The 11,713-nt window shown below is 45.9% G+C and overlaps 2 protein-coding genes across 2 annotated transcripts in view; both read left to right on the forward strand.

The window, feature by feature from the left end:
* The first annotated feature begins 3,888 nt into the window (after positions 1-3,888).
* On the forward strand, positions 3,889-9,835 carry LOC143333471 (uncharacterized). The gene is made up of 4 exons (XM_076751517.1): positions 3,889-4,082; positions 5,685-6,480; positions 6,631-6,800; positions 7,245-9,835. Exons 2-4 carry the CDS (start codon positions 5,746-5,748, stop codon positions 8,857-8,859), a joined length of 2,520 nt encoding a protein of 839 aa, XP_076607632.1. The 5' UTR covers positions 3,889-4,082; positions 5,685-5,745; the 3' UTR covers positions 8,860-9,835.
* Positions 9,836-11,184: 1,349 nt separating this feature from the next.
* The window catches only part of LOC143334593 (properdin-like), a 7,079-nt gene continuing 6,550 nt past the window's right edge, over positions 11,185-11,713 (forward strand). Inside the window, exon 1 of the mRNA XM_076753448.1 lies at positions 11,185-11,368. Within this exon, the coding sequence (XP_076609563.1) occupies positions 11,299-11,368 (70 nt within the window). The 5' untranslated portion in view covers positions 11,185-11,298. The remainder of the gene's footprint in view (positions 11,369-11,713) is intronic.

Genomic DNA, 11,713 nt, shown 5'->3' on the forward strand with positions numbered 1-11,713 from the left:
ACTCCAGTGAGTGAGGACGAAGGATCAGTCCCTTCTGATCTCGATTAATGGAAGCCTGTGAAGGCAGTGTCAAGTGTTTTGCTTCTTGCTGTATGAACCCCACACTCGAATCCGCTCAAAGACCAGGCCGTTGTTCCTTTTTTTCCTTTTTTATTTTTTCTTTGGTTTTTGCCCAGAGTAGTGCAGAAGAAGGAAACAGTTTCTTTTTTTTCTCTTTTACAGCCTTTTCTCTCTCAGCAGGTGAAAAACCTTAAAAGACAAAACACCACATGATTACCACATTATAAAACCAGGTTCTAACAAATCAAATAATTATCAAACCCATAATTATAATTAATATACCAATTAATAATGATCAATTATCAAAACCCTTTCACATTAACCAAGTGCATGAAAATAGATTAACCTTTTCCCTTTAAGTTAAAACAGACTTAAGTGAATTGTTTCAATGTAAATGCGTCAAAATATATAAAATACATTTTTTTAACCATGGAAACAATGAATTAAGCACTTTTCTAGACCCAACATACAAATTAATAAATAACTAATCAACCAACAATGTCCCCGTTTATCCTATGCCCACACTAACAGCCAATGATCCAGCACAATTATGTCTGCACATCAAACACTTTAAATTGGGATTAAGCAGACCGCTGCAATATTCATCCGACCAAACAAGTTACAACAACTCTTCCTCACCAGCCAACATTTACACAAAGCAGCGGGCGCTACAATCAGCTTCACCCACATCTCAGGTACGTCGCATCCACAAATAAAAATAAGAAGCGTTCTTACCGGCGGTCCGTTCAACTCTTTGTTGGTCCTTTTTACACGTTCTGTGCGGAAACCAAACTCCTCTGCTCTGCAGTGGCGTCTCTTTATCCTGCTTGATTTAACACAGCTGAGTAATTAACGTGCTCGCACCCCAGCTGATGAGCCGGGAGCACTCACCGCTGTAATTATGCATAAATAAACTTTTAATTGTGCAAACTGGCTGGCCGAACTATACATAAAACTCATCTGGGGCTACCCAGGTGAACACGGGTGCAGACGTGCTCCACCAAGTACTCTACAATAAAAATACAATACTTACAAATGGGGTCTGGCTGGTTGTCATGCGTGCCGCAAGGCTGCCGCGGTTGCGGGCTCGCGCATCAGCTGACGAAACAGCTGTTCGCCGCTACAGGCAGCGAGGCTGTCGCAGTGGCGGTGGAAGAACCTGTTAGACTCACAGGACAGGACAGGACATCTTTGGGAAAGCTTGGAAAGACGGTCACAACAGGTCGTCTCTTGTGAGTGAGGGGACTGAAACTGGACCAGACGTCCTCATGGACCCCAGACGGCTCGTCCTCAAGGACAAATGAGCTGTATGCTTGGGCTTAACTATAAAATCTGTCTGATAAAAAACGGCCTCACAGCGAAGGAGCGACTCAACGTGTCCGTCCTGCTCCTCAACCTGTGGCTTTAATGTGATAGTATTATGGGATGGCACGTCTATCAGTGCTTTGTGGAGGTATTTACACACACAAGAAGGAGCTTTTAAAGACTCCTTTTACTAACCCTAGCCGTGAAAACTTCATTTTCATACTGAATTTCCCCTTAAATTAAAAATGAGGTGTCACATCCAAACTGTCTGCTGCATTATTGAAGACACGTCAAACTTCCACTGAGTGATGAGTCAGACGGAGGACATCCAGGTGTCCTGTCCTGCTTTTATGTCCCTGCAAATCTGTGGCTCCTCGCACAGAGTTTACAGTAAAGTTCTGTGATTTGAACAAAGCTCACGGTGAACACGAACCCACCTGTGGGGACAGATGGACGTGGGGACAGACGGACATTACCTCTGGACACGGAGACTACAAAGCTTAAAACATTTAACGGACACGTGAACGAGCCGCTGTCTGAAACTTTATCGACAACACACATAGCACACACGTGACTGAGCAGAACAAACGGGTTGAACAACCCAAGAACGCAGGGGCGCTGTGACGGGGCGTAAAGTAACGCTGAATGAATCCAGAAAAAACAACAAAAATGAAAACAATAAGAAAACAGATCGACAGTGAGACAGAGACGATCATTCATTTCTTTCATCTGTAAACTTTACCGTCTCAGGCGCGTCTTCCTGTGGCAGGTGAACCCGGAACACTGACCCCTGCTGGTTTTTGAAAGTAATGACGCGAGGATCCTCCAATATTATCTCTAAAAATCCTGTTATCATTTACATAATTTAAGACGAGCTGAAATCACTTCAAACATGCATTTATTGATCGATCGTTTATCAATGAAGCTCCTAAAATGATCTCCAGACCACACAGACGAGAACTTATGGAAGTTTACCAGCAGCCTGTTTTATTTCAATAAGTCCAACTTTCCTCCACCTCTAAAAAGTTCAGTTCTGTTGACCAGCCTGACTTTACTGGCCCAGGTGGGCGACTGGCCCCTGACCAGCAGAACCATCAGGACCAGCTAAGACCAGCTAAATCCAGCAACCTTCCACAACCAAATTGTATTTTGAGTAAGTCTGTCACAGCATGGATTATTTGTGTTGCATTCAGTGTCCTTAGAGGACTACAGAGGCGTGTCCCAGCAGAGCGAGCGTCCCTTGGTCTGGACTCAGCTGTTCTCTCAAAGTGAACTGCAGGTTTTGATTCGTCCTGGTTGAGAGACTGAAGACAGATCCACTTCATAGACTGGGAGGGTTCCTTCATCTGGATTTAAAGGTCCATTGTGGAGGAGTTAAATGTCCGGTGTGGAGGATTTAAAGGTCCGGTGTGGAGGAGTTAAATGTCCGGTGTGGAGGATTTAAAGGTCCGGTGTGGAGGAGTTAAAGGTCCAGTGTGGAGGAGTTAAATGTCCAGTGTGGAGGAGTTAAAGGTCCGGTGTGGAGGAGTTAAAGGTCCGGTGTGGAGGAGTTAAATGTCCGGTGTGGAGGATTTAAAGGTCCGGTGTGGAGGAGTTAAATGTCCAGTGCGGAGGAGTTAAAGGTCCAGTGCGGAGGAGTTAAAGGTCCAGTGCGGAGGAGTTAAAGGTCCAGTGCGGAGGAGTTAAAGGTCCAGTGTGGAGGAGTTAAAGGGATCTGTTGGCGTAAATGAACAGTCACCTTCTCATCAGTGTAGAATCACCTGAAACTAAGGACCTTTGTGTCTTTGTTACCTTACAAGGAGCCTTTATATCCACAGAGGCAGCAGGTCCTCTTCCAGGGAGTCCGCCATGTCGCACCGCCATGTTTCTACAGTCACCCAGAACAGAAGCGGTGCTCCAGCATCGACGTTTTCAGTCATTTAAAGATAATGACATGTTGAACCAAACCACACGTTCCCTGTAGTTTAGAAAGGTAGGGTGAGGTGAGGGCTGTTCAGCTGGGTGCAATCTCCAAGCTCACCACTAGAGGCCACGACATCCTCCACACTGAGCCTTTAATCATTTACAGATGTTCAGACTTTGACACACAGACATACAGTTAACACACTTACATAATACTGTACATGTCTTATGTGTTATTGTTTCTAAGAGGTCAGAGGTCACACGAAGTCAGAAACAGAAATAAAACAGGAGGAAAATCTGATATTTATAACTTTAAAGAAGAAGCTCAGAGAGACTCATGCAGCTGCTTCACAGTGTTCAATTATTATACTTTAGAATACCAAACTGGTATTTCTAATCATTTAGAAGGAAATCATTAGAGCTATCATCAGCAATAATAAATGAGCCAACAGTCACAGTGGCTTCTTATCCACTAGATGCTCCACCTGTCAGGGCTGTAAGCTCGAGCTTTACTTTGAGTATTTAGAGTGTAGTAATAAAATAAGTTACCCAGATTAAATACATGAAGTGAAGGTGTAATGGAGAGCTCATTCAACAGATGAGAAGAAGTTTTTAATTTCATTTAAGGTGGATAAAGTGTCAACATATGTGCTCAGACGACAGACCCCAGCCTATCAGCGGTGTTTCTGTTCAGAGCAGCTGCATCCTTACAGGAAGTCACATGACATACAGAAAGTGAACTCCACAGAAGAAGAAACTCTGCTGCAGCGTGAGAGAGTTCACTTTCCTTTCAGGCCACCAGCCTTCAGCAACAGGTAAGAAACTGTCCTTACTTTTCTGTATTCACCTCTCTGAGGATCTTTAAGATAGAGTGTAAATGCATGATAAAATATGTAAAAGTCGTGTTGTTGCCTTCACAAGCTGCAGAAGAAGAAACAGCTTCTTTATATCTACTGAGGACTACAAGCTCTGCCTTTGACTTTGAAACTCTTTATTCTGTTTCAGCACCCTCAGAGAAAGTTTCCTGTGATATGTGAAGTAGAAGAAGACGCTGCTTTATGTCAGTGGGCGTAAATGTGCAGCTATGAGGAAGTTTACCGTGTGGGCATGTTGATACGTGGTGTCGCCAGAAAACCGTCCACACTGGGAAGCATAAAAACAATGGGAGAATCTGTCAAACAGCAGAGCTGAGCAGATTATGTAAAGAAAGAATAGAGAGAAAGAGTTTGTGTCTTCTGTTGCTCTCTGGGCTCGGCGTCTGGAAACCCTCCGACCACCCGTCAGTCTAAAAACGTTACCTGCAGTTTGCTGTTTTACTTGTCACATATCCAACATGTCTCTACATTGTGACGTGACATTCTTTGTCACGTCACAATATACAACATGGATAGGATAACGTGCCAAAACGTTCCGAAATATTAAATCATAAATGCACATGTTTCAGGTGCGAAGTGTTTCTGGACAGGGAACGTCAGAAAATGGTGTCATCCAGCTTAATCAAACACCAGTTTGACTGGTCTAGGACCTCCTGGTAGTGTAGATAAGGACAGGCCTCCCCAAACACCCTGATCAGGGGAGTGGTCTGAGGTCTCAGTCCACAGGAGCACAGCTCTGTCAGGAGGTCTGCAGGTCCAGGTCCAGGTCCAGGGCAAGGTCTAGTGCATCAAATCTGACCCCGGTAAGAATCAGTAGCCTGATGGGTACAGGTGCTTTCAGACACTCAGGTACCAGGATTAGAATAAGTTTCCTCGTAGCATTAAACAGACTACAAACCCATTTTAAGGCAGACCTGAAAGCCTGGCTTTGAACTTGTGTAAAGACTGTGAAGACAGTTGTGTCAGCACACCTGTACGTGGCTCCGTCATGGATCAGTGCGGTGTAATCTGAAGTGTATACTTTAACCTGTTCATGTCCAATGTGAATATTTTCTGTATCATATTTTTTGTGCTTTCATATGCTGCTGATATTCAACTAACATTCAAGTATGCCCACTTACACACCTCTACGACATCTACCTACAACAAGGACCACAATGGAAATGAGGCCTGGGACTTTCTTGTGTTATCAATAATGCTAATAATTGTGCATGTACATTGGCTTGCAGCCATGTGACTTTCTTTTTAAAAGAACTGTTAAATAAAAACAGAAGGGGGGAGAGTGGAGGTGAGAGTCTAGAGTCTGAGGTTCTGCTTCCCTGTCGCCCTTCAAGCATAGCATAGTTCAGATCCTCCCAATCCCTCGTGATCCTAGCAGCCTTTGTCCTGCACCTCCCAGTATAAAGGTCTTGTTGCAGACCCATGGCTTATTAAAGCAGTCCTACTTTAAACTCAAGGTCCACTTGGAGCTGTCTTGTATTTCATGGTCTTTATCAGCAGATGAAGTATGCTCTAATCTGTTGTCTGACTTTCTTCTTTCAGACTTGACCTCTGTTTTCTGCTCTCTGGTTTAGAGGATCAGGAGGACCTAGAGACCGCGATCATGTCAACCGCTGACCTGCTGCTGGAGCTGATTTTCTCCTGGATCGACCAGAGGGAGCGCTGTGCCAAGCAGCTGAGGAAACTGGCCGAGGAGCTGGAGTCGCTCAGGGAGAAATGCAACGCCGGGCAGTGTGTCGGCAGCACAGTGTCGGTGGTGGGAGCGACATGTTTGATCGGGGCCGGCATTGCCACAGTGTTCACCGGTGGAGCAGCTGCTCCATTTTTGGGTTTGTTAGGAGCGGCATACACAGGTGCAGGTGTCACCATATCTGTGACTGCCAAAATCATTGAGCACTTCTCGTCTGGCGACACCATGCAAGAGGCGCAGGCCATAGAAAAAAGAAGCAACGAAATCGAAGGAAAAATCCAGAAATTGTTCCAACAGCTGAAGGTGGAGAAGGAGGAGGCGAGTTCCTTCCCAGACCCAGATGAAGTGGACCGACAAATCGTGACTGAATTTCTGAGAGCCATGGCCAGACGAAGTGGACTGAAGCAGCGGTATGTTGAAAGGATAATCATCCGAGCTCATGAAGACAACTTTGACTTGCGTATGGGACACAGAGTCATGAGGGCCGACCAGACTCTTAAAGTGGCTGCTGTCCTTGGTGTTTTAACATTTTTCACGTTTCAACTCAGTGGGAAAAAATATAAACTTTTATTATCTAAAGGAGCTGAACAACTCATCAAAACAATGTCTTCAGCTGGATTTAAAACTGCCCTCAAAGGAGGTGCCATGGTGAGCTTCAGCACTGTTTGATTTGATTATGATTGATAATTATTGATTTGATGTTTTTGTGATTTTGATGAATGTATGTGTGTATTGCTTGAGGCTCACAGTCTGATAATATTGAAAATCAATCAAGTATTGATCTGCATTCATCATCAGGTTGTGGGAGGAGCTGTTGGACTGGCGTTTGCACTTCCTGAGGCCATTGAGAACTGGAAAGACCAGATCGAGAAGAATCATGTGACTGAAGCGAGCCAATCACTGAGAAATACGGCTGATGCCCTTCTAAAGATCACCTGCAATCTGAGGGAACAGCTGAACAACATGAAGTATGATGTCTTTCTGAGATTCTCCACCCAGATGTCCTCCTGTAGATCTGTCCGTCTGGATTCATGTCAGTTAGAATGGACTCACAAACCGACAGGTTTTCATGGCAGAAAATCCATCAAAGCACACAAAGAAACATGTCTAACCCACTTCTGGAGTTTAATCCACTTTACTGTCCATCAGTTTGTCTCAAACACTCAGATTTTACAGATGAATCAATGACATCCTCTTAATACCAACATGTTGGAGCAATGACCTACGACCAGCCCTCAAAATGACTTTGATGTGTGCAAACAATCACTTAGAGCCGCTGGAGCTAACACCAAGCTGTCCAGCAAACAGGCCAAGGGCTTCATCAGTCACCTTTTGACACAAGTTACTACTTACTGATGACATTTAAATAAGTCTTATTTTTCTAACTGTTCATTCATTTGTTTTATTCACAGGAAGATGTTTGACGAGGTGGCTAAACGTGAACAAGAAGAAGAGGAAAGGCTTTCCAGAGAGAAAGTCTGTGAAGATAGGAGGAGAAACCAGGAGACTGTTGAAAGTCAACCTGGTCAAAGATACATGTACTATGAACTCAGTGAGCAGCAGGGGTGGGGCAATGAGGAGGAGGATGGTGAAGATGACGAGAGCGACCAGGAGGAGAGCGATCAGGAGGAGAGCGATCAGGAGGAGAGCAACCAAGAGGAGAACGACCAAGAGGAGAGTGACCAGGAGGAGAGTGACCAGGAGGAGAGCGATCAGGAGGAGAGCAACCAAGAGGAGAACGACCAAGAGGAGAGTGACCAGGAGGAGAGTGACCAGGAGGAGAGCGATCAGGAGGAGAGCAACCAAGAGGAGAACGACCAAGAGGAGAGTGACCAGGAGGAGAGCGACCAGGAGGAGAGCGACCAGGTGGAGAGCGACCAGGAGGAGAGCGACCAGGAGGAGAGCGACCAGGTGGAGAGTGACCAGGTGGAGAGTGACCAGGTGGAGAGCGACCAGGAGGAGAGCGACCAGGTGGAGAGTGACCAGGAGGAGAGTGACCAGGTGGAGAGTGACCAGGTGGAGAGTGACCAGGAGGAGAGTGACCAGGTGGAGAGTGACCAGGAGGAGAGTGACCAGGTGGAGAGTGACCAGGAGGAGAGTGACCAGGTGGAGAGTGACCAGGTGGAGAGTGACCAGGAGGAGAGTGACCAGGTGGAGAGTGACCAGGAGGAGAGTGACCAGGTGGAGAGTGACCAGGAGGAGAGTGACCAGGTGGAGAGTGACCAGGAGGAGAGTGACCAGGAGGAGAGTGACCAAGAGGAGAGTGACCAGGAGGAGAGTGACCCTGCAGCAATCAGGGTGGGGTTGCTCAATGTCCGTTCGATGAATAACAAACCATCCGACATCAAAGAGCTCATCACTGAAAACAAACTGGACGTCTTGGCCACAACAGAGACGCATTTAAATAAGGCCAGAGGAGACAGTGTCCTCCGTAAGGCTTCACCAGATAACTTTGGGTTTTATCATGAGGTGAGGGGTAGCAGAGGGGGAGGGGTAGCGATTCAGTTCTCGTTGGAACTGGCCCATGGACAAATTCCTTTCGGCGTCACAACAACGTTTGAATATGTCGCCACAGTTCTGCAGCGTGACGAGTGGGACGAACCTGTCCTGATGATCAATCTGTATCGTCGACCGGGGGACAACAGGGGCCGATTCCGTCCATTCCTGAATGAGTTTGAAGAGCTCTTGGATGAAGTTTTCAAAAAGTACAACAGCATCATTGTGACTGGTGACTTCAACATCTGGGTCGATTACACAAAGAACTCCTCTTTGGAGTTTGAGTTTCTTCTGTTGCTCAGAAACCTGAGGCAGCATGTTTGTGAGGCAACGCATGAGAGAGGTCACACTCTGGATCTGGTCATCACCAGAAATGTTCAAATCTCTGGTCTCAAAGTCCAGAATGATCATATATCAGATCATTACACTGTTCTATTCAATGCATGGCCGGCGTCAGACACAAAGGAGGAAGATGAAGAAAACAAAGATGAAGACGAGCAGCCAAAACGATTCAAAAGCAAGGAGGAATGAACGACCGGTGTGGAGGATTCAGGAGGATCTATGGGTTATATTTTCATTAGTAGAGAATCACCTGAAAGTAAGAATCATTGTGTTTTTGTTACCTTAGAATTAGTCTTTGTATCTGCAGGGGGAGCAGCTCCTCTTCCTCAGAGTCCACCGTGTGAGACTTTCATATTTACATACAGGAGTGTCACGTCCACCGTAACTTCTCCTACACGAGGGGAGGTGAGTTGAGGGTGTTCAGCCGGCTGCAGTCTGCACCTTCACCACTAGATGTCCCTCCGTCCTGCAGGGTGGACCAACAGTCAAATGTGCATATTATTGTTTACTGTGGTTTGCTTCTACATTTTTACAGACCATTAGTAATCCTCACTTTTAAATAAAGAACATTTATTAAACTTTCACAAATTATTGGAAATGTTGTAAAGATTAATGCTAAATCTGACAGAGGGAGTTGAGGTGGAGGCTGTGGACTCCAACAAGTACCTCGGGCTGTGGCTGGACAGCAAACTGGACTGGATAACACACACCAACCTCCTGTGCAGGACAGGACAGAGCTGGACTCTCTGGTGACAGTGGCAGAGAAGAGGATGCTGCAAATATGTTGCCAGGCATCCTCTGCACACCGTCATCAGTAACCAGTGCGGCCTGTTCAATGAAGATCGCGCCGTCCCAGGCGCAGGACGAACAGACTGAAACATCCTTTGTCCCTCGTGCCAGCAGACTGTACATATCCTCACTCGGGGTGAGGAGGTAACATGGGACAGAGGGTGGGAAGGGACGGAGCACTGGGACACAGGACTCAAATTTTGTCTGTTTCTATTGTATTTTATTACCTTTTTGCCTGTATTGCTTTGAGCTGCTGGAACTCCAATTTCCCTGAGGGGTCCTCGCAAAGGGATCAATAAAGTGCAATCTAATCTAATCTGATCTAATCTAATCTAATCTTTAATGTAACGCACAATATAACAATAAAGAATGATGAAAGCGGTGTGAGTTGGGTCGGCAAGTCAAAAGTGCTGAAGTCCTTTGAAGTTCCCCTCCAGACGTTTTTAGGAGGTGAAAATACTCCGGGATGATTAATACTTTAACAAGGTTTTACCCATAAAAAGCTGCTTGTGCTCATTTGAGGGGAAATCGTTAAGAACGACGAGCTAAGTGTAGTTAGCATCTTTTGTTTATGTTGTTTGTTAGCTTGTTAGCCTGTTAGCAGCTGATGGTTTGGGGTTGCTATGACGCTACTTCTCAGAGAGAAGGTGCGTTTGATCTTCTCTCTGGACAGACACGACGACCACGTCCAACAGGGTGGAAGAGTCTTTTGTCTGTCAACGTTAAACACTTAACGTTAAAATGAATGCACTTCCTGTTCTGACGTCATTGATCTCCACGTTTGCCTGTTTGTCCACAGAGTCACAGAAGCTTCAGGTTCAGGAAACCTGCTGGAAGGTTGTAGCTTGAGCCAATCAGAACATGACGCGTGAATTACTTTTAACACTGCGAGATAGAGCATGTGTTCCAAGCAGAACACGTGAGACGTCTTAAACTCCAGAGGACGACAGAGAAAGTTTTGTGTGATGAATAAGATCTGAACCAGTCCAGCAGAGTCCCTGAAGCCAAAGCACGTTTACAAGGAACAACATGATCAGCTGTGTCAAATAAAGAGGAAGAAAAATCAAACAATCTCCAGAATCATCTGGAGGCAAATCAGTCAAAAAAGTAAAGAACTCTCAGCGGACATTTAGAAAAATGTTTTAAAAATGTTTAAAATCCAGAGTTCAGGGCTGTTTTTACAGCATGTTTAAGGCAGGAGGGACCAGATTTAAAGACCTCCTTCAGCCATCGCACAGAAAAGACTCCTTCCAGTCCCTCAAAGTCAACAGTGGAAAGGCTTTAAAGTGAGGCGAGGAGGTGAGGAGGCGAGGAGGCGAGGAGGCGAGGGGGTGAGGAGGCGAGGGGGTGAGGAGACGAGGGGGCGTGCGTGGAGGGGGATGTTTACCAGATCATTCCCGGCAGAAGCAGCTCGTTGCGTCACATGACGTTGAGTTTGGAGGTCGATGAACTTTACAGGAAACAAACACCAACTCCAAGACTTTACATTCAGTCCCATACGAACCTTCACACACGACGACGGACGGTGAGTCCAAACCGTCCACCGTCCACCGTCTCACCCTCATCCCACCTGACAAAATGATCATAAGTCTTACGGTTTCCTTTCCTCCGGTTTGTCTTCACAACATGACTAATCCAAGCAAACACACAGCGGGGGGGCTGGTGGGAGGATCGCTGCCGAAGCAGAAGTTAAAAGGAAACAGAAAGTGAAGAAGCTGCAGCCGAGCCTCAGACTGGACTCCAGCTTTCTGTCTTCGGGTCTTCAGGTCTTTGGGTCTTTGGATCTTCGGGTCTTCGGATCTTCAGGTCTTCAGGTCTTCGGGTCTTCGCAGCAGCAGGATGGAGGTTCTGACGGCTCTGAGGGTTTGGCTCGTTGTGGTTCTGCTGCTGGTCTCTGTGGAGCGTTCTGGTCAGTCTGATCTTCTCTCTGAATTCCAAGCTTTGTCCGTCTGTTGTTGTCGGGGTGAAACAGATCTGAGATCAGATCATTTTAAGGCTGAAACGTATCGAACGTGACGCGGTGGCGAAGAGGCGTTTTTATCTCCGTGTGATCGACGCGTCTCGCTGTCAGACAGAGTCTGGACCAAACTCAGAATCAGAATGAGAATGAGAATCAGAAGAAGCTTTATTGCCAAGTACGCTTTTACACATATGAGGAATTTTTTCTGGTGAAATTGGTGCACGACACATCTACTAAAATAAGAGCATAAAATATAACAATTTAAATATATATACACAAGTCTGTTTCATGTCT

The sequence above is a fragment of the Chaetodon auriga genome, chromosome 16, assembly GCF_051107435.1.
Source record: "Chaetodon auriga isolate fChaAug3 chromosome 16, fChaAug3.hap1, whole genome shotgun sequence".
Classification (NCBI taxonomy): Eukaryota; Metazoa; Chordata; class Actinopteri; order Chaetodontiformes; family Chaetodontidae; genus Chaetodon; species Chaetodon auriga.